A 23,574-nucleotide genomic window follows, 5' to 3' on the forward strand; every position below is an offset into this window, starting at 1 on the left:
CTGCTGGGACTCGAGATGATGTATTTCAGCCCAGAGCAAGTTTTTAAAGGCAGGTTTATAAAACCTTTCAACAATAGGTTTTAAAGTGGAAATGCTAATGCAGCTTTAGGAATATCTGTTCTAGCAGATGTTACTATATTACCTTTAGTAGAAAATAAATCAGTTCTTTTCCATATAAGATTAACATCTGCATCTTTTATTGTAATTTTTAAAATAAAAATATTGACTTTGAAAAGGATTCCGTTAACAAGTTCAGCGAAGCCTTTTATCTTAAACTATTGGCAGACTTCTTATATTAAAAAAGTATTTCTTAATTTGCTATTTACTTTATTGATTAATTTAGTTTGGGAACAATTGTTACTTCCCTGCTAAAGAATAAATAACATATATTATCAAAAATGACTTTTTTCATCGTTTTCTCCATATAGTATACAAATGGCAACTGAAGAAGCAACTCCTCTTTTCGCTTTTATTATTTAGCTTCTCCTGGACACGCAATGGAACTCATTTTGATATAGATAAAGATGAACAGGTTACAATGAAACCAAATTCAGGAACCCTTGTCATAAATATTATGAATGGTGGGAAGGCAGAAGCATATGAAGGAGTATACCAGTGTACAGCAAGAAATGAACGAGGAGCAGCCATTTCCAACAATATTGTTATAAGGCCTTCTAGTAAGTGAAACTCCAACTAAAATGTGAAAGAGATGTATTTGTTTTCTTATGGATGTTTTGCTTCATTTTCTTCTTTTCCCTTTAAAAAAATACATCATTAAAGTGATTGAAAGTGTAATTTCTGATATTCAGATTTGATAATATATTGCATGTCCCCCAAACTTTCTTAGAATATTTAATAACCAAAATGCTTTCCTAATTTTTGTCAGTACATCTGGATGACCTGAGATGTTTAAAATTGGGTTGTATTTATGACATTACAATTGGGATAAACTGTTTAAAACTAAGGCACAGAATGGTTGAGGGCAATTCCGACTATCATTCTGATGGTTGTATTCCATAGTTTTTATAATAGCTTTAATTCAGAACAGATTGAAACCAAAAAGATGATAAAGCTCAAAAATTTTAATTAATGATAAACTGCTCCTACAGCTTTTTGTGATTTTAATCTCAGAACAGTTTTTCAAGCTTCTCAGCTTAAAATTTGTCATTCTCATAAGTTTTATTAGAACATATTATTTCAGGAAGGTCTAATTTTTTTAATTACTTTCTGTAGGATCCCCTTTGTGGACTAAAGAAAAACTAGAACCAAACCAGGTTCGAGAAGGTGATTCTCTAGTACTACACTGCAGACCTCCAGTTGGCTTACCACCACCTATAATATTTTGGATGGATAATGGTGAGTTTCTTTTGACTTAGTTTACTTTTCACAGTTTTTCTACATAGTTGATAATTACTTACCAAGACTACAAAGAATTTCCAGTTGTGTAGAAATGAATAAACAAGCAGATATGCTGCCCAAAAGCATGAAGTCAAAAGCAGATGAAGAACTTAATATAAGTCGTAGATTAACACTGAGGAAGAATGGCAGGATAAGGGAGCTCTACAAGAAACTTCTGAGGGTCTACATATTTACAAACCTACAAAAGATATAATGGAATAAATGTGGAGTCTGCAAATCATAACAATGGAATATGTATGATAGTTGAGATAAATGTTTTCTTATTTTTCCTCAGCTTTCCAAAGGCTGCCTCAGAGTGAAAGAGTTTCCCAAGGTCTAAATGGAGACCTTTACTTTTCTAATGTACAACCAGAAGACACCCGTGAGGACTATATCTGCTATGCAAGATTTAATCATACGCAAACTATACAGCAGAAACAACCCATTTCTGTAAAAGTCTTTTCAAGTAGGTATTGCATTACCTAATTATATACTTACATACTTGCGTAGTATTCATCCAGAAGTCTCAGGTGGTTTGCCCAACTTTAGTAGTTGTATGCTAGGGAATTGTGTTGTTTTAATTCTGAATAAGAAATTGCATTGCTCTTTAAAACTTAAACGTAATCTCCAGTTTTTTTTCTATATAATCCATTTTAAAAGCTGTCTTTTTTCCCCCTTAGTAGGTTTTGTCTGTGCAAAAAATGTTTTCTAGGATTTGGATTATTGAAAATACAGTGTAAAAAATAACTTTTTAAATGGTTTTCATGATCAAGAATATCAATATATTGTTGCTGTAACTATTGAAATAAATTAATCAATCATTTGATTAACTCACCGTGGCCATATCATCACCTTTTGATTCCCAGTACTTTGATTTATCCCTCTTTTATGCATTCTTCATGATATTCTGTTTATTTCAGTGGATTCATTGAATGACACTATAGCTGCTAATTTGAGTGACACTGATATTTATGGTGGTGAGTTATACTGGTCCCCACTGATACTCCCTGTTTCACAGTAGCGTTTAGTTAACTAACTTTACCTCCATGGCTACTTAACCTTTAGCTCCCTTTTTGATTTCTTATAAAAGGTATCTATTAGTACTGGTGATAATACATGCTTTAGAAAGGGACAGCACAGTGTGATCCTTTCAAATAGTTAATGTTTTAATGTTACTGTAACATATGCTTCATAAAAATACCAACTTTTAAAATAAGAGTCCTTTCACACTGATGCAGATTTTACCAGTTGTTGATTTGCTCCTATCCTGTGTAGCTTGTTTATATTTTTCCTCCAATTTTACTAGTGGTTTGATTTGTTCATTATCACTAGGACTATTCAATATCACATGCTGCGTAATAAATAACAACAATTAAGCATTTAACAAACGCATTTCATATTTAATAATTCCTTGAATGTACCATTCATTTTTAATCTATTTCATGAATGCTGAGCTGAACTGAATTAATTAAAATCTAAACATTTTAATACTATCTGTATAAATAACCTTGTAGGGGAAAAGTGTGTTTTGTTTGTTTGTTGTTTGAGACTTTTCATTAATATATGTTGAATGGTCTTTTGTATATTGTGAATGAAATTCTCCTAAGCAGGTGTATGTGTGTTTAGCAAGGCTGACTTTGGGGTAAGATTCATATCATAGCAGTTGAACATCTAGACTCCCCACCTAATGTTGTGTGAGATAGTTAGAAAATACATATTTGTTCTGATTCCTCTTTCTTCCTGTCAAGCTAGTCTTTGTATATATTAAATCATAACTTACTATAATCTGAAGTATATCGGGGCACAGAATATTTTAATTCTCTGCATAAAAATAAGATCTCATTTAAGAACAAACAAGAAATATGTACCTGAACACAAAATGATGTATTAACTACAGTTAATAAGGAAAACATTCAGCTGGCTTACAACTCAGAAATACCAGAGATAATTCTGTGGATTTTCATAGTCTTGCAAAATGAGACAATGCTGAAAGTAGGTAGACTACTAATTGCCTGTAACTGTTGACTGTGTTCTTCACACTAGACCGCCCTTTTCTCCCAACTTTAAGTTGTTCAGGTACTAGTTTTTAAGGAGTTCATGGTACATACTGTATTAAAATTGTGTTCTGTTTATGTCAATCTATCAATAAATCCCATTAACTAATAAAGTAGTTTATTGTTTCTGCCCACATTAAAAAAAAAAAAAGTTTACTGTAATGATTCAGATTACTATTGTGCTTTAGAGCAAGTTGATCCTATATTTTAAAATTGCTATAAAAGAACATTTACAGGATGCCTGCTATTATTCTAATATCCATGAAGGCACATGAAATATCATAGTAAACTTCAGAAACTGACAGAATATAATGTCAGAAATAGGTCTTACAGCTGTCTGTTTACTGCAGTAAACTTGTTGGTAATCAGTGGTTCGTTATTACCAGACTGGGGAACAGTTTGAAATAAATTTAAGTATTTAGTGAGAGGAGAAGACAAGGTTAAATTTCCAGAGATGTCTCACATAGTCTAGAAAATATTGAACAAAACATACTTCAAAGTGGAGCATACCATGTGACACCCTGGATTATATTTTTGAATTTAATAATTTTGCTTTATTTGTGTTTTGATGGAAGCCCAGAAACTTTTGGTAACATTCAGACTTTCACTCACTCACCTAAGTAACCTTATACTCAGTATGGATCCATAGATAGTTGCATGTGTAAGAACTGTATATCAAATGCTCCCCTCTTCAATAACAAATGTTTTCAGGTATGTGTTCAAAATTAGCATTAAACAAGTTGAGATATGATTATGTTATGTCTGTCAAAAGCCTAATTTGTTGAACTATGTAGGTGTGTAACATGATAATTTTTAATTAAGTGGCCTGTGTGCATCAAAATCTCTGTCCGAAATGTGAGAATGGATGTATGAATTTGATTAACATTAGAATAAAATACAGAAATTAATTATTTTATTTTTTCTTGTTCCAGCCAAGCCGGTTACAGAGAGGCCACCAATTCTTCTAACACCAACCGGTACCACAAGTAACAAAGTGGAACTTAGAGGAAATGTCCTTTTGTTGGAGTGCATTGCAGCGGGATTGTGAGTTACTTTTTAGACCGTGCTTTTCTAAATAAAAATGCAGAATTAGAGGGAAACATTTCAGAGATGCCTAAAACGTTACTGCTATGAAAGCTTAAGTATTTTAAAGAAATAGAAATGTAAAATGGAAAGAGGACTTTGAAGGAAGTCCACCAGTTTGGAAATCAGCATATTTTAAAACTGACTGTGAACATAACTATTTTTCTTATATGTATTAAATATTAAATATTAACATATTAACATATTAAATAAATATGTATTAAACATATGAGAAGGCCTCTGTTTTCAGGACACAAGCAAGAAACGTCGTAAGATAACCTTGGACACATGTCTGCAGAATTGCACTTGGGAAATAAGTCTCTGTTTTTTTCCTAACTATATAACCATTAAGCTCTCAAATAGTATAAAAATAGATAAGAATCTGCTGGTATAATCTGAAAAAGCTGCTCACATATGCTAATAATTACTTAGTGCATCATCTAGGTGGGAGTTGTTAGAACATACCTTCAGCTACTTACATCCAACTTCCCATTGTAATTGGGTTTAATTGGTACTTGTTTCTTCCACATAATGCGTGTTTGCCTTTGTTGCTAATTGTGCAAGTAGAAAATGACTAAAGAGCAATTTAACTTCATGAACTAGTTTGATCTTAAATCAATTTCGTTCTCAGGAAGAAAGAGAATAGATTGGCTAGTGTGCAAGTAGAAAATCTTTAGTACCTATTTATTTCAGGAGCTATAAACATGTTGACAATGCACAAAAGCATAGAAGGCAGAGCACTCTGAAGTAGCAGTGAGGTAAGCCAGTAATTGCAAATGATGCAGCACGGCATCATGCAGATGTATGCACTTGCGTAAGCTCCACAGGGCACGCTCATGCACAGCTTGACACAGCTTGATACAAAGGTCAGTGCACTGTTTCTGCCTCAGCTGTGGTAGGTGTTCCTGTTCTCATATTAGATTGCTAAATGAATATTTGCCCTGAATTATTAGTATTTGAGAGAGAACATTCTACTCAGAAAGCAACACCTTTTAATTTGCTGTAATTTTAAAGGTATGTCTGCATGAGTTTGGACAACTTTCAACCTCAGTAGCCAACATGGGACACAACCAGGATACAGTTACAAGTAGCTATACTTGACTCAGCACTGTCATTTTTTTCTTGATTTGTCATAGGAAAAATTTCTGTTTCCTACAGATCTGCTATAACATTTATGATGTGCATGAAGCATTACAATTTTGCTCAAATGAAGGACAGTTGTAATCTTATCATTATCTAGAAGTTACCTTTTAAACCATCATGAACATCAATTTAAAAGTATAAATACAGTAAGATTAGAAATACTCTTGTATTCATTTATTAATCATTGAGGTTTTTAGATTAATCAGCAGACAAATGTATTCCATAATTATTAAACCTATGAACAGATGGCCATTGACAGTGTTAGTGAGGCTTGTCATTTCCTAGAAACAAATGCTGGCATATCCTGCACATTTGCTGGACATGCCCCAAAATCTGAGTAAAGGCTCTTAAAATAATTGGTGTAAAATTTATGTTCAAAACATTAACATATAGAACTCTCATCTTCTTTTTCAGTGGTCCATTAATTTGATCTGTACTTTTGCTTTTCCAGACCCACACCAGTAATTCGCTGGATTAAAGAAGGTGGCGAACTGCCAGCCAATAGAACACTTTTTGAAAATTTTAAGAAAACTCTCAAGATTATAGATGTTTCTGAAGCTGACTCTGGGAACTACAAATGTATAGCAAGAAATATATTAGGTTCTACTCATCATGTCATTTCAGTAACTGTGAAAGGTAATAATAAAATAGTCATTAATTTAATACTGTCAGTGTCCAGAATGCAAGACTGAAGTATGCTTACCAGGATAATAAATTACAACTGAAAGGATGAATGACAATATTAAAAAATAACTGAGGATCACTAAACCGACTGAATTCTGCCATCAGACAGACAGACTTGACTATCTCTAACTTTGGTTTCTCTATTTATTATGTTGCTGTGTCAAGTAACAGGCTAAATTGAGACTTTATTGTAACAACAGTAAAATAGTTTCTTAGCTTGTACCTGTAATACATTTGCTTTAGATCTTTGATTGTCATTAGACTGTGTCTTTCCCTTGTTCTTTGTCTTTCTCCTCATCCCTTGTCTTCACCTCCTTTTTATTTTCTGCCTTTTCTGCTCTCCATTCATATAGCCCAGATTTTTTCTCTTCCCTATTTTTCTATGCATCTTATGCTCTTTTTTTCTCCCTTAATGAACATTTCTGTTTTTCTGTTTCCTGAGTCTTTTACCCGTGCTGTTGTCTTACTAGTTTTAAAAACACTTGTAGTGTTGATGAGATGATGAGTTGATGAGTGGAGATGAGTGGTTGGAAAGCTGCCTGGCCGAGAAGGACCTGGGAGTATTGGTTGATAGTCGGCTGAATATGAGCCAGCAGTGTGCTCCGGTGGCCAAGAAGGCCAACAGCATCCTGGCCTGTATAAGAAGCAGTGTGGCCAGCAGGTCTAGGGAAGTGATTGTCCCCCTGTACTCGGCTCTGGTGAGGCCGCACCTTGAGTACTGTGTTCAGTTTTGGGCCCCTCGCTACAGGAAGGACATGGACGTGCTCGAGCGAGTCCAGAGAAGGGCGACCAAGCTGGTGAGGGGTCTGGAGAACAAGTCTTACGAGGAGCGGCTGAGGGAGCTGGGCTTGTTCAGCCTGGAGAAGAGGAGACTCAGGGGCGACCTTATCGCTCTCTACAGTTACCTTAAAGGAGGCTGTAGTGAGGTGGGGGTTGGTCTGTTCTCCCACGTGCCTGGTGACAGGACAAGGGGGAATGGGCGAAAGTTGCGACAGGGGAGTTTTAGTTTGGATGTTAGGAAGTACTTCTTTACCGAAAGGGTTATTAAGCATTGGAACGGGCTGCCCAGGGAGGTGGTGGAGTCACCATCCCTGGAGGTCTTTAAAAGACGTTTAGATGTAGAGCTTAGCGATATGGTTTAGTGGAGTACTTAGTGTTAGGTCGGAGGCTGGACTCGATGATCTTGAGGTCTCTTCCAACCTAGAAATCTGTGTCTGTGTCTGTGTCTGTGTCTGTGTTTGTCCAAATAGAAACTGTAAGAATATTTTGAATATCATGAAGCAAACAAAAAAAGGGATGACAGCTAATTAGTCATTTAAATAATCAAGTGTAGTGCTCCCTTTGCATACTAAAAACCTATTTATATTACTGTAGTCCAGTACCGCTTTATGGTCATATTCAACCTTCTTTTCAAGAGTTTTCTGTTTGCTTCTATTCGTCAATCCAAAATCTGAAGTTTAATTGCAAAATGTGACAACATATGCTATTTGTGGTTATTTATTGGAAAAAAAAAAAAAAGAAGAAAAAAAAGATGGTGACATAGATGAAGATCTTTTGGTAAGGACAGTATTCTGTCCATTTCAATCTCTGTGCATATTCAGCTGTCTTAGAATTTCAAAGTAAAAAGCTCCCCCCCATTCAGTGCAGGAGGTAGCCAATAGCTCAGTTTAGCCAAAGTGTAATTTACCAGGTAATCATTGGATATAAAGTATACAAAAATAAAATGTGACCACGCAACTGTATGTCTATACCTATACATACCTTGTTTGAATTATTTTATGGTTACCATGACCATGCCTCATGATTTTCTGTAATCATGGTAATTTTGGAAAATGATTGCTGTGTTTCTCTTCCTAACCCCAGCTGCTCCATACTGGATAACCGCACCCAGAAACTTGGTCTTATCTCCTGGAGAAGATGGAACATTGATCTGCAGAGCTAATGGCAACCCAAAACCTAGCATAAGCTGGTTAGCAAATGGTGTTCCCATAGCAAGTAAGATTTTTAATTACCTCAAAGGATGATGAATAAGGAAATAAGAGCAATATCATTTTAAAAGATATATATATATATATTTATATATAAATGAAGAGCATGCATTTGTATAGTTTTTGACTGACAGGTTATAATAAATTATAAATTAGGTGGTAAAAATACAGTGGTTACTCAAGATGGAACAACAAAATGTGCCTTTAAAGTGCTTGAGAGCACATTTGTGCTATTTGTGAATGTATACCTGATTATCCTGTTTGGTGCTCTCCTGGTAGCATCCTTACAGAGGCAGAGCCATAGGAACACAGCTGTGCCGTGCCCTTTTGAGGGATATTGCTGAGGTATAATTTCTGCCATTGTGTTGCTGTGGCAGTCATGTTTGCTGGGTCTCTCTGCCCCAGAGCAGTACTATTTTTTTCTAAGAATTGAAAAGGTGACATGAAAGGTCAAGTCGTCACTTCTGTGGATGTTCAGAGCACTTTTGCAGGATACGCAGCTTAGAGATTGTTGGAGCCTTCCAGGCTTCAGCACTAAAAAGCAGCAGCAAAGCTGACTTGGTGTGTCAGCAACTGCCTGGAAAACAGCTTGTACCAAGTGGGTGTCAAAGAAAAGGAACCCCTGAGGCAGTGAAACAGCTGTATCTCTGTGTATGGGTAAGAAAAGCTACCCAGAGCCATTGACTGAGTCACTGAATTGTTGCAGTGCAACGACCGGCCATGCTGTATGACAGACACAAGGTAGCTGCTGCGTAAAGCACAAGTTTGCTTGGGTAGAACTTGCTGGAGAATGCTGCAGCATGTTGTCGGTTGTTTTTGTACTCAGCGTGGCCTCTTCATCACATCACACCTGGTTCTTCTACATTTATCCTTCCCCTTTCATGAAACAGTACTATAAAAACAACCTACCCTATTGCCTTGTGAGAGATAATCGGTTCTAAAATATGTGTCTGGTCTGGCCTGTGGAATGTATAACTGTAACTTTCGGGAGTTCCAGGAAACATTTAAGTATGTTAATCAAAGTAAGTGTCACAGAGTTTGGGTCATGGAGGAGAATTCTCTACAGTGAGAATCTAGGAAATAGCAACAGGTAAGCAAGAACCTACATTAGATATATTCAAAACATTTGGGATACAAGAGAGCTGAAATGGAACTGGAGGGGGAAAATGTGCATTTTTGGGGATAATTTAAGGGTAAAGTATTTACAGAAAGCATTCTACAGAAGTTCTTCTAATTTTCCACATACAAGCCAGCAGAGAATACTCTGTATGTACACTTTATTTATTTATTTATTTTTTAAACTAAAAGGGTGAAGTAAGGGAAAGTATTGAAAAAAAATATTTAGCAAAGAACCTGTTCCAGGAATCCTAATTAAAAATAAGTTGAGATCTTTAGCCTGAGATATAAAACAAGACGTTTCCACTGTTTAAGTAAGTTATGTAATCTGACATTAAGCACCATTTCAGAGAGGTGTTTGTCACCTCACCAAAAAGTAGTAAGTATTCAAGGAAAACAGGAAAATAACAATGTAATTTTGTATTGTATATGCTGTACGTACATATATCATGAAGTCTGCTGTATGCTTGAGGTTTTATACCTATGCTGTAGTTACCTTTCTGGCTTTTAGGTTGTCTCAACATACTTACTATTCTTTATATAGTTGCCATTAGTCTTGTTTTTTGTTTTGTTTTGTTGAGATTTTTTTCTTGCTATTCTGGTAGTTTAACTCTTCATCCTTCCTGACAAATAATTTTTTTTGCAGCTGGTTATGAGATCCACCTTTGCCTTGCACTGCTTCTTTGTCAAAGGTGTAGGACTGGCTATTCAAATGATAAACAACTACATTTTCCAGAAAAGCAACTGTGTTCTGCATTTTTTCAGGATAGCAGCAAAACATTAAGAAATATAAAGTTTTTAGAGACAGATGCAGGATACCACCAAACTTCCCAAATATGAGGGGAGCATACATTGTCTGGATGGCCCTGAGGAATTAGTATACAGAGCTTATTGAAGGGAACTCAGAAAAAAATAAAAGGCTTTAACAAAATTACCCATTCAAACTCAGTAGAAGGAAAAAAAAAGACAAAAGAACACAGCAAATAATAACTGGGTAGCTCAGTTTTATGTAAAAGGTCACGTTCATTGCTGAAGAAGACTGAAGTTTTGCCACCTTAAATATTTAAGTGCAAGTTCACTGGATGCTCGAGTACACTGAAATTGTCAGGGGATCCAAGAGAGAAAATCATCACGATCACAGAAAGTGCAGTTCTTAAGATTCTTGTGATTTTGTATTATTCTGAGTTACCAAAAACTGGTCTGGAAACTACCAAGTACAGTGTGCTCTTTTGTTCGCTTACTACCAAGTGACAGAATTGAGCCCCTCTTCTTCCAGCTGAATGATTAGTAAATCACTGTAAAAGGAAACTAAAGCAGCTGTTTCAGCTTCAGGGCAGTGCTGAGAGAGCTACACCCATGGCAGGATTTCAAAGAAAAAGAGCTACATTTGAATTTCAAAGCCCTGCTGTCATCATATATCCCACAATGTGCCTCCTGTGGCCCTGTAATCTGTTTGCAATACTTTAATTTTCTATTGGAAACCACAACTGGGAGATGCTTAATTCTTCCGGTTTTGTTTTTCCATAATAGAGTCAGACAAGGAAGGGGAATGTTGAAGAAAGAACCATCCAGCCATATCTCAGTCAAAGGGTGAGGCTTAAATAACAGAAAGGGAGAGATGAAGATCAGCTTCATATCAAAATAATAATAGTAATAAAAAGATTAATGTATGTTAAGCACCTATGAAAACAAGTGCAGTGTAAATTTTGTTCTAGATTATATTATCCAGTGTAAAGCAATACTTTTAAAGGAAGATTTTAAGCTTCTTTGAAATCTTTCATTGTTTTTCTTCAACAATAATGCTCTGAAGAAAAACTTGCTTCCAATTTAAAGCAAGCTGTTTCAGGCATGCTGGAGCGATAAGGAGCGAACCTTGTAGTGTTTACTCACAGGAGTAATTTGAACCCACATGCATAGTCCCATTGAGGTCAATTAGAATTACTTTTGCAAGTAGCAATTGAAAGTTCAGGCCACGATTCTGCCTTGCCTTGCGCTTCAATTAATGCTCAAGGTCTGCATTATTTATACTGCTGCATAATCCGTTGTGTTTTGCTGCTCAGATATTCAGCATGGTTTTACAAAAGGGAAACCATGCATAAAGTATCTCAACTTCTAAAAAAGTAACAACCCGGATTAATTGGGAAGGGGAAGCACTTTCATAATTGGGCTTCAGAAAGGCATTGCAAATACTGCACAAAAGACTAATTTATTGGTTCAGTAGTTCATAGTTCATGATGAGCTATTAAATATTAAATACACACACTTAGATTTAGACAAAGTAGTGCACTGAAAGGCGCTGTTTATCTTCTTTCAACACGTGCTTCACTTGTTTATATTACGTCTCACATTGAATCTCAGTTTTTAGTTAGTCTCCATTATTAATCACACTGAAGTTAAGGGATAAACATTAGCCCTTAGATTTCCTTCATGAAAGGCCTCGATAATCCCTGGCTCACAGATTTGTCATCCGTTGTGTTCTCTGTGGGCATACACAAGCTGTTCATCGTGGCCATGGGAGGGTGGGATGAAATCTGCCGGGTCTCTGACGCCCCGAGGAGCTGAGCCTCACAGAGGAGGGAAGTGCCAGGGCAGGCAGGCGTCCACCGATTCTGCTGTCGTGATGCTGGAACTGTGCATCTGGCCTAGGAGCTGTGGCAGACAGGAGAACCTCTGATAATCAGTTTTATTTATTCTGTGCAAGATACTCAAAGGACAGTTGTGGCTAGGTTGCCACCCCTTTGGAGTTAACAGTACTACCAAAATTAAAAAATCTTGCCCTGGAACAAGGATTGCAGTGATCACAGGAAAATATTTTTCTGAGGAGCAAGGGAGATGTTAGGAAAAGGAAAAGAGCACTTCTTCCACTTTCCATCTCTTCTAGAATTAAGTCTTTGACAGTTGACTGTATGGTGTAAGTTAAGGCAAAACTGTGTTTGTTAAGTTTCTTGTTTTTCTTGCTTAGTTTCAGTGTCAGTATGACCTTACAGGTTTTCAAGTCTGTCTGATGACACTGCCTGGTCTTGCTATTTTACTATCAGTTTTTGTCCAGTTTGTACTCAACTGTGAAAGTATAGCCCATGCCTCTGCTGTGTCAGAACCCACAACTTTTCTGCACATACTATTGGAACTATATGCACCTCTGCAGAAATACATCTATAGCTCTATGTGACCGTGAAAGTTTAGGCAAGTAAGGCAAAATATTGGTTAAAATCCCTTTCTTCTCCTTCCTTTGCCATCTGCCCCACCCAAGGAGAAGAATAAGGGATTCTACTTGCATAATATTCACTAAATGCCTAATATAGTATTTAGGCGTATTGATGAGAGATCAGATAGAACAGGTCTGTCCTGCATATAATGTCCCCTGATTTGGATTCTCAAATGTTATGAGGCTAGTCAGCTGTAGCCAAAAGTATGTTAACTGGATGCTCATTCAGAGACCATATAATTTATAAAAAACTGGGAGGTGCCTGCATAAGGGACATGACTTCTTATCAGTACAGCTTGGTGACTACACACTGGAAGTTCCTCCCAGTTTTCTCATTTGGTTGGTTGTTAATGTTAAGTCCTGGTTCTGTGACATTCTCCTGTTGTTATAGGTAATACATCAGAATATGAATGTCTAACATTTTACAAATAATTCTTCAAAACTGCCATTTCAGTCACTCAGTTGTAGTTAAGATAGACCTTCCTCATTTTGAGAACAGTTACTTTATTCATAAATTACTTGTGAACATGACTTTTTGGAGGAATAAGCAGGTAAAGAAGAATCGTAGGTTACTTTTAGCAAATTTGCTGTAATACAAGAGATCCTGTGATCCTGTCAGAACCTGAAAGGCATCATTATACAAGGACCATATGTCTAAATCCTTATCAGAAAAAAACCCTAGTCTTCTCTCTTTGCTTTCTTAGTATTTTTTTTTTCATAATAACAGGGCCTTCAAAGCAATTTCTGAGGTTAGGGTTGTTGAAAATCATGTCTTATGAGCCACTAGTGTTCTCAGGCCCCATTTATATTCACTATTATTTGTGCATAAACTTGAGGACACAATTATAGTATGAGTAGAACTACAAGAACAAATGTTCACTATAATAATCTAAATCAAATAATTGTTTCAGATTCTCTGAGAAATTAATATTCTGCTAATGATGCAAAATGAAAAGTCAGCTTTACTAAAGAGATTAGAGAGTGGCTATGAACTATAACACTTAAACAACAATTTCTGTTCTTACATTGCTATCAATTTGTGCATTTCCTGCATAGTTCTCTACTCTGAAACCATCTTATTCATGAATTAAAAAATAAATAAAAATTGCTATCTGAAAGGCTTTTCAACAATCATATTTAGTGACTGTAAATGCATAGCAGTTATAATTACTTTTTATTCATAACTTTGATTTGCTAAAAAAATGCAGGTATCTAAAGACAATCATGAATATTTCTACTCTTTTCTAAAGAGAAATTCTCTGTTTCTACTGTGTTTTTATGTGACATTTTACTGATCTGGATAAAATTAGCTCTTACACCTGCCAAAGGTGTATGTGTTCTCATTGATACAGGAAAATCAAGCAAATAAGTTAGTTTCTTTCTTCTCCAGCTTGGTTTCAGCTAGAGGGAATCTCTACTACAACATCTGAAGACGACATCAACATTTTCACTATAGAATAGAAACAGTTAGTGCATATATCCTGCAAACTAAGGTTGTAATCTACACATGCCTCTGGGAAAAAAATATATATTACCTTAGGTTACATCATGCTTCTCAGGCAACAAGAAAAATATTCTTAATTCTGTGCCCTGTGGGACTTAGACTCTGAGTTAGCAGAGCTGAGAACATCTGATGTCAGCTAGATCTCATATGCTGTTGTATTTCAGAATGTGGTACCAGTATAACAAACTCAGATTTCAGGAATTCTCAATTTCACATTAACCTTTTTGTGAACAACAGTAAATTACAGAAGAGCAATCACAAGTATATACCTCCTTCTCAGTGAGCAATGCCTTATTGTCAATCTATGTTTTTAAAATTAAAATATTTCATTTTAAAATCACAGCATCATAGAATTTGATTGGAAGGAACTAGAGGTCATCTAGTCCAACCTGCCTCCTCAAAGCAAGGTGTTATCAGCATCAGGTTGCTCATGGCTGCATCCACTCAGATTTTGATTATCTCTGTGACAGAGACTGCATAACCTCCTTGGGCAACCTGTTCCAGGGCCTTACCACCCTCTTTTTTTTTTTTTTTTTTGTATATGTTTAAGCTTAAAAACAAAACAAAACAAAACAAACAAACAAAACCCCTCCAAGTGATGGATTGTATGTTCTGGTTTCACAAAGAACTTAAAGATTTGAGCTAAAGAATTGTAAAATCGGTAAATACATTTCATGATCTAATAATTTTCTGGAAAAAAAATACATTCTTAGAATTCTTCAGTCTGTATCATTCATATGGACTGATAATGTTATATTGCAGACTGCAGTTGACAGTTGTTCTGATCTTCATTTGTTTAGCTTCCGGAGAGTGCACAAATAAACATTGACCAGTAAGTAGAACTGATCAGGAAAATGAAGTGCTTCAATAGAAAAGGGTAAACAAATCTCAACAAAATCTGGAAAATTTCTTCCCATTTTAAGCATAATCGTGCATTTTAACTGCTTCTGTTAAGACAGCACATTTCATTCTGTCTTTTTTTCCGGGAAAGAAAAAAAGAGTGCCATAGTGGTTCTCTAAACATGCTAACAGAAGTAATTGCTCGGGCTGTCAAAAGCTTATAAAACAGAATGAGAATATGCGTTCGGATGAACAGACGTTGTTCAGAGTGCCAATACCTTGTCTGTACAGAAATAGGCTGTATGTAGCTGTATAGTCAAGAAGCTGTCTCGTTATACAAAGTGATGGAAAAATAATGTGAAAAAATGCAATCAGAAAAGATGTAAGCATGTTCATAAGTTAAGACTCGATTTTGCAGCTGAATGTTGCTGTTACAGAACACATGCTCAACTCTCCATTACAACAGCAGAACTTTTATAGCAAATCCTCATCGTTCATAATCCCAGTTGTGCACACCCATTCTAAGTATTATGTAATTCTTTGTTATTTTGCCTGTCTGTGCCAAATTTAGATCCATCAAATGTGTCAAAAGCATTTTCTCCTTTTCGCACAGCCATTGTATAGGGTGACCAGAGACCTCGTAAAAGCCAACAAGCCCTGTCTGACTGCAGCAGTAAAGCAGATGGGTGGTGCAGCATCTGACTTTTAGGGCCTGGCCCTGCAAGAGGCGGTGTAGTATGTGGACAAAGACCTGTGGGTTGTGTTTGTGTTGTGTGGGAGAATGAGGTGTGTCACAAGACAGTATGTTGAGTAGACGCCAGTCTCAACACGATGCTCTTCAGCATGCAGGTAGCTAGACCAGACAAAAAACCTGATACTTCCTTCAGTTTTTGTTCTTGTTTTTATTTTTCGCCTAGGATCCACAGCTTTTTTCTTAGAACAGGCACCTGGGTGCTGAAAAAACGGTTCAGGATTCAGAGGGGATGAGTGGAGGGATGCACAGAGCATGGGGCAGAGCAGCTGTGGGCAGACCTCTGCCTCCTGGGAGGGCGGTAGCATGTATTTTCCATTTAACTGTGATGTGTGTGCAGAAACAGACCACTTCTCACAGATGACTGGCCTGCCTGCTGGGCTACTCACCTTCTCTGTCTGTTTTCAGCCCATGAATCTTTTAATGAAAATGTCATTCACATGGGAACATGAAGAAAAGTGTAACACCGAACACAATAGGAAGCAAAGCCAAAAAGGAGAAAAATGAGTGCCAGCAATGCAGTAGCCCAGAGAATAGTTAAGCATTTACAATTCTTGTCGTACCTTTTTCTTGATTTCAAAAATTTTTAATTTGTTATATAGATCTTAACTCCACGTGATTAAAGATAGGAGTTGAGAATTGTTCTTGAGGTATCTGTTTGGAAATTGATGTAATTAGTTTATATACAAAGTGGCCTCAGAGTTCACCCAAGATGGAAATGTCTTTATGCAGGAGCTCAGAGCTGTGGTCCCTGTCATCTAATTTCTTCTCTCTTAGAGAATTCAGTAATAGATATTTCACTAGACCTGAGAATATGTAGGAGAAATTTCTCTGTTTTCTGTACAGTTGAGTACTGAGATATTGTCAGAATCAAAAGGTTTTGTCACTTACAGAAAATGTATGTTAATTTATTTAACTGATCTTCTCTATGAATACAAAGAAATTAGAAATAATTTTGTATGAAAATGTCTTCAACAAGTATACTTATTTTCTCAGGCTCCAATTTTGATGATGCAACCACACTACAATGTGTCCATTTATTCATATATGCATTTATTTTTCATATTAATATAACAATAAGCTTACCATATGTTTAATTAATAATATGTTAATATATTTCTACTTTAACTTTTTTTAAATGAAAGTATAATTTGTGCATTTTTATGCAGTGCAGTGTTACAAGCTGTTATTTTCTGTGTTGTACCTCTATAACTTCATCCAGTTGTATGATAACTGACAGCTATTATTCTTCAGAAGTATCTCAGAATTTTATTTTCAGCTACATTCAGAATTATTCTGGGTTGCGGGAGATGTTTGACAGTTCATGCTACTACAGATTAGTTGAAGAAATGGCACCGTATAATACTTACATCAAGGAAAGAGTGCCACCTACTGAACTGCTAACACAGCTACTGAGAAGACTATTGATTTTGTACAATGGAATTCCTTGCGTTTTACTTTGAAATAGTTTGCAACTGACTAAGGCTGATTTTATATTTGGAGAATTATTTCTGTGTATAAAAACTGATTCAACAAGCTGAAACCTTTAAATCATAGAGGCTGTAAAATTTCAATGTCATTCTAACAAGTTTCATTTGATGTTCAGAGATATTTGTTTTTGTAGATAGTCTGTATTTCTCTGAATCTTGTCATGTCAGTATTTTTCATCTTTATTGCATGCAAAATATGATCTTGACTTCACTTTTTTGTGGGGAAAAAAATGACAAAAACTTAACAATACAAAAACCTTCAAAAATGAGAACTCAACAATCGTGAATTAAATGTGTGTAGAACTGGAATAACTTCTTTAATCATACTGGAATTCACATTTTACCCAGTGAATAGTCATGTGTGAAAGTAGAACAAAGGGCATATTGGTCTTTCATTTTGTTTCTTCTTTTCAGAAGTATGAAACATGTTATGCAATGGCAGTTTAAGAAAATAACTTTTTTTCTTTATACCAACAGTTGCCCCGGAAGATCCTAGCAGAAAGGTAGATGGCGATACCATTATTTTCTCAGCTGTGCAAGAAAGATCAAGTGCTGTCTATCAGTGCAATGCTTCTAATGAGTATGGATACTTGCTAGCAAATGCATTTGTGAATGTTCTGGGTAAGAAACACATTTTTATATTTTTCGGTCTTCTTGGGTATTTAGTTGTCTCCTGCTACTATACAAATTGCATGCCAAAGCCTTGGTTGAGGTCTTTAATATGTGGGAATATACGTATTTCCTGAGCCTTGTAAAAGCCCAGGGTATAGATATCTTGGGGTTGTTTTTGTAGGATATTCCTGAATTTCCCTTTCACTACTCCTAGGTAAGAAAGTTGGATGTGGAAGCTGGAGGAAACTTGGCAGAAATTTTCTCTCTTTTTATTTATTTTTTAATGTAAATCATAACAAACATAAGCATAAATAAGGAAGGAATTAATATTCCTTAAGTTAGTATGTTTCAGTACACTTTCATTGATTGTTGGTGTTTTGGATAAGTTACATATTTGTTCCATCTGAAAACTGCAGTATAGAACAAATTCTACTTCTGCAGTGATCCTGGATTCAGATAATCCCTAGAAAAGACTCAGATAAACCCCATCATAGAAAAGATAATCTTTAAATTGCTATTGTGAGGGGACATGATTATGCATTTGTCTTGAAGGCCTCCAAGGGTGTGTTTCAAGTTGTGTGATAATTGTGACCTCTCGATCTTCCCACTGAATTTAACAAAGTTAGTAGCAAAATCCAAGGCAGAATGGCCCCTGAGGAGTCTCCTGCAGGAATTGGCAGATCCTTTTATTGAGTGACAGCCTTTTAAAAGAGAGAACCTCATTATGAGTCCATGATTCTGTTCAAAAATGGAGGTGTTTCACCAAATAGATCTTAGCTTCTTTCTGCCTGAAGGTTTTTTCTGAATTATGTAGTTCAGTCTGTTCCCATGAGTTTCTCTTTGTGAAGTATGTTCTGATTTAAATTTTCCAAATTAAATCACTGGCTTTGGTATCCATCCCTGTTACTTGTAAATAGGGAAGAAACATTTATTTTTCAAATGAAAATTCTGCTACATTAATGTTTCCTCAGGCTAATAGTAGTAAAACAAAATTGGACTTAAGCTGAGACCAGAAACCACTTCAGAGAAGGATGTTAATGGATACTCTTTAGGCCCTACTTGATGCCTTCATATTTTCCATTTGTATCCTTGTATCTATATCCAGACATCTTTGTCTTTTCAGCTGAGCCACCAAGAATTCTAACTCCTGCTAACAAACTGTATCAAGTCATCTTAGATAGTCCTGCATTAATAGACTGTGCTTATTTTGGTTCACCTAAACCTGAGATTGAATGGTAAGTTACAGTTGTTGTGTTTAAATTACGTAAAAAGAGGCAGTTGCATCTGTGGAAACAAACATTTGCGACTACTTACAATTTAAAAACAGTATATCTTTAAACTTAAGATAATTTCAGTATGCTAATACAATATTAATTATACTTGATGTAGTAACATTTAAGCTACCCATATAGAATCGAGTTTAAATTTCATTATGTGATGCTGTCATTATGTGATGTATTTGCTAATGTAGCAGTCCAAGTTTGTATTTCCTGATAATAAAATATGATAGAATTTAAGTATGGTGTTGGATAATAATAACTACCTTTCGTATAAAGGTTTAAGGGAGTAAAAGGCAGCATCTTGCGGGGAAATGAATACGTTTTCCATGATAATGGAACCTTGGAAATTCCAGTGGCTCAGAAGGATAGTACTGGCACATACACGTGCGTTGCAAGGAATGAATTAGGAAAGATACAAAATGAAGTACAATTGGAAGTTAAAGGTAAGAAATTAATCGCTCTTTAATCACAGATTAATATAGAATTTAAGACTTCATAAACATCTAATAGTAATTTTAAATTTCAGACCCAACGATGATAATTAAACAGCCAGAATACAAAGTGATTCAGAGATATGGCCACGTTTCATTTGAGTGTATAATAAAACATGATTCTACCTTAATACCAACAGTTATATGGTTGAAGGACAATGATGAACTGCCAGATGATGAGAGGTATAGCCAAACTATTTTGTCTTTATTTTTTATTTTTTCATTTCCTCCGTGTGCTCCTTTTCCTGTTCTTTTGAAAGTCACATAATGATCTATTGACAATTTCCAAACAAGAGTGATAAATATCATCACTACCCCGTATTTGATGACTAAAAGACTTGCCTAGTGTAGTGAAAATATTAAGATATAATTCAGAATAAAATGAGATGTAAATTATTTTAAATGTGTACATTAATCATGTATATAAATTGTAAGGATAAGATAATTGGCATAAGAAACTAAAGGGATAATAATAAAGGGAAGACAATTTTGCTGTAGATCACAGATAATTAAAAGTAATTTGAGTATATTTGGAAATAAAAATGCATTAGAAGAATAGGCAGTTACTGTGGGAAGATGGTTAAAAGCAATGTAGAAAAGGCTGACACGGTCCCATAGCCTACACTGTTGTCTAGATATTTGCTGAAATACACAAGTATATGGGATTTGACAATATAACAGTTTCTTATAACAGTACCAGTTATTGATTCAGTGGCTGAACCTATTGTATTTACAGGTTTCTAGTTGGTAAAGACAACTTGACCATTATGAATGTAACTGATAAAGATGATGGAACATATACTTGCATAGTTAATACTACTCTGGACAGTGTTTCAGCAAGTGCTGTGCTTACTGTTGTTGGTAAGAATACTCTAAAACTTTATGATAGCAATACTGTGTTTAATTTCTGTTAAGTATAAAAACAGCATTAGATTTAAAATGAAAAGCACAAACATAATTTTGGTTGCTAGGACAGGAAAAAAGGAATTTCACCAAATTGTGTATGTGTTTCAGTTTTGAAAATATAGTAATCTTATCTGAAAGTTTGCCTTTGAATCATCTACTTACAAAAGGGTCCAACAGCTTCAGGACACATTCAGTTTCACGGTATAGGTTTCTATTTGTATCACACCTGAGCTAACACAGTAAATTGCATATTGCAGAATATTTGAACATGTTATTTCAGGAAACTCTTTTGCAGCTGAATTACTCTTCAGAAAGACTGAGCATGCTTGATTGTTTGACTTCTCAGTGACTTTCTTATTAAATTCCTTCACCTTGTTAACTTTCTCTGAGTTCAGATTATTGTAAAATATGTTACTGTGCTCCTTCTCCCAGTTTGTAAGAAGGTCCTAAGTAGATGTCCCATATTATTCTTACCTGGTGAAGTTGGACCAGTTCAAGCTGGAAGTGAAGTATGCTTGTGTTTTAAAATTGTGTTGTGATCTTACGCCTATCCAGGAATGACATATAGTACTTACAAGCATCTAGTACTTGTTTAAAGTTTTTTTTATGTTTGTTTTCTTGATCCATTCATATTAAAAAAAAAAAAAAGATAAATTATTGTAGAATACTTTTATCACTTTTTAGTGAAAAATTATCAATGTATTATTTAAACTCAACTATTTACTGTAAGTTAACTTTTCTTTCTCTCTAATTTTTACAGTCTATAACTACTTACTATATTCTGTGCCTTTGGCTACTAACTGATTAAATCCTCTGTATTAATGTTCTTTTCAGCTGCTCCCCCAACTCCAGCTATCATTTACGGTAAACTAATACAAAGTTCCCTTACTACATCATCTGCCAGATATACTTCTCATTTGCCTATTGGAAAGTGCAACATCTTCTTCCCCCCCCCGCTTTTTTTTCTGTGTTTTTGTGTGTGTGTGTGTTTGTTTTGTGGTTTCATCCCATTTTACCAACTGCTTCATTATTGGAAGACTGGACTTTGGAATTTCACAGTGCAGGGTGCTTTGTATTTTAGAGAATAAACAATTTTAAGATATAAATTATTTTTAATTCAGGTTGTAGTGTGATAATGTTTTTCTCATCATGAACATTGTAATGCAAATCAGTTACAATAGTAAATGAAAGGTTTAAAAGATAAATCCATCAGTTCTTTGAGAGCTAATTCACTATCAAAGAATTTGCACCAACTAAATTGTGATATGCTTTTCCTTTGCTTTTGATACCAACTTTCTAGGCATGAAGTACTTTATTTCATAGTTTGTCTTCATTTTACCTCACTCATAAAATTGGTAGAATCTTATTGCCCAGTTTTGTTAATGATTGATGAAACTGCTGATAAGGATTGTGAAATTAAAGTTAAAATACTCTCAAAATCTGTCAGTCATGTACAGTCTTAAACTGGACATCATGCACCCATTAATTTGATAGCATTTTTTTTCTGAATTTGGGTTTTTAAATGCTATATAATATGCCCAAAACACTTTTAAATATGATTGATGAGCACATTTATGTAAGTCCTATTAAGTTTTGAGAAAATGCTTATGCATTCTTAAGTGAACTTACTCATTAGTCTTAATGTTTGTGTAACAATTCATATAACAAATTCAGCAATTTGAAATGGATATTTACATCTTCATGCATTATGTGGATGTATATTACCAGATTGTTTCATGTTTCAGGTTTTCTAAAAAGTACAACAAAAATAAATGGCTTAGAAACTCACAATTAGTTTCCATTTACACTATACTTGTTTTGAATTCACATGCAAAATATTTGTAATGATTCTAGAAAAGCTTCTTTGATGTGAGTTCTTTATTTTCCATCTTATTAAATATTTCTAGTTACAATAGAATACTAATTCATAGATAAACTAAACATGCATTTCATATTTCTTTACTTTTCATTACATTTTTGTATGAAATTTTATATCACAATCAGATGGAGATAAAATCAAATATAGATTCTTGTTAATATATGGAAGTTTCCAGATATATCAGTTCTTCTCCATTTTGTATCTGTTTTGTAACAACTGCATGCTAATAGTCATTAAATCATGCTTACATAAGTGAGTAGATCTGCACTGCTATGTTTGTGGAATTCTTTTGATTGGAATGTAAGGATTTTTTCAAAGATGAAACTCCATATTCTATTGTGATTATTTGCTTTGTGTTCATTTGATTTGCAGCTCGGCCAAATCCACCATTTGACTTGGAATTGACAGGTCAGCTAGAAAGAAGTATTGAACTCTCATGGATACCAGGAGACGAAAATAACAGTCCTATTACAAGTATGTTTGTCTGTATCTATTGTAACAGAATTCCCTTAACTCTTCTTAGATCCCAAAAAGTTCTGATATAAATTTTGTGTGCAGCATGGAAGAATGGCATATTCACTTGCTACAATTTGAAGGTCTTTTCCAACCTTAATGATTCTGTGATTCTGTGATTCTGTGAATTGCCATTTATTTACATAACAAAAATTCATTGATTATCCTCTACTGCACTGCCAAGCTGAAAGACTTATTTAATGCCCTAAAGAGCTGGGCTTTTATTCCAAAAACCTGTGCTAGTTAAGACAGAAGATGATACCGGTGTGAGCTCTGTATGATTATGTCCAGTCTTATGAATATGTAGAGAGCAGACTTGTTCATTAGTTGAACGAGTAGAAAGACACTCGTATGTGCTTCGTAAGGAGAAATCTACTAACATTTTCATTAACTCTTTAGTACTTCCCATGAACTTGAAGTAGCATCAGCACCAGTATCTTTAGGGGGATTATCCATGACTACCAGTGACAGAAGCGTATGCTTCATGAAAATACAGACCAGAGGGTTGTGTTTTTTTTGTTTGATTATTTGGGGGGGGGGGGGGGGGGGTATATTTGTTTTTTGTTTGGCTTTTTTTTTTTTTTAGATTAATATAAATAGTTGAATTGCATTTAAGTTATAGCTTATTCCTATACTC

General features: G+C 35.1%; 1 protein-coding gene across 30 annotated transcripts in view; it reads left to right on the plus strand.

Annotated features, from left to right (window-relative positions):
- Positions 1 to 523: 523 nt before the first annotated feature.
- Positions 524 to 23,574, plus strand: part of NRCAM (neuronal cell adhesion molecule) — a 58,916-nt gene continuing 35,865 nt past the window's right edge. For 12 of the 30 annotated variants that reach the window (XM_035543958.1, XM_035543973.1, XM_035543954.1 and 9 more), the window contains exons 1-13: positions 524 to 677; positions 1,234 to 1,356; positions 1,694 to 1,864; positions 4,385 to 4,496; positions 6,130 to 6,314; positions 8,226 to 8,357; positions 17,734 to 17,877; positions 18,992 to 19,103; positions 19,425 to 19,591; positions 19,675 to 19,822; positions 20,376 to 20,500; positions 21,380 to 21,409; positions 22,797 to 22,898. In XM_035543958.1, the coding sequence (XP_035399851.1) occupies positions 539 to 677; positions 1,234 to 1,356; positions 1,694 to 1,864; positions 4,385 to 4,496; positions 6,130 to 6,314; positions 8,226 to 8,357; positions 17,734 to 17,877; positions 18,992 to 19,103; positions 19,425 to 19,591; positions 19,675 to 19,822; positions 20,376 to 20,500; positions 21,380 to 21,409; positions 22,797 to 22,898 (1,690 nt within the window). In that variant the 5' untranslated portion in view covers positions 524 to 538. Of the gene's footprint in view, positions 678 to 1,233; positions 1,357 to 1,693; positions 1,865 to 2,318; positions 2,376 to 4,384; positions 4,497 to 6,129; positions 6,315 to 8,225; positions 8,358 to 17,733; positions 17,878 to 18,991; positions 19,104 to 19,424; positions 19,592 to 19,674; positions 19,823 to 20,375; positions 20,501 to 21,379; positions 21,410 to 22,796; positions 22,899 to 23,574 lie in introns of all 30 variants that reach the window. The other 18 variants (XM_035543955.1, XM_035543965.1, XM_035543956.1 and 15 more) reach the window with 5 other exon arrangements.

Source organism: Cygnus atratus, chromosome 1, assembly GCF_013377495.2.
Source record: "Cygnus atratus isolate AKBS03 ecotype Queensland, Australia chromosome 1, CAtr_DNAZoo_HiC_assembly, whole genome shotgun sequence".
Classification (NCBI taxonomy): domain Eukaryota; kingdom Metazoa; phylum Chordata; class Aves; order Anseriformes; family Anatidae; genus Cygnus; species Cygnus atratus.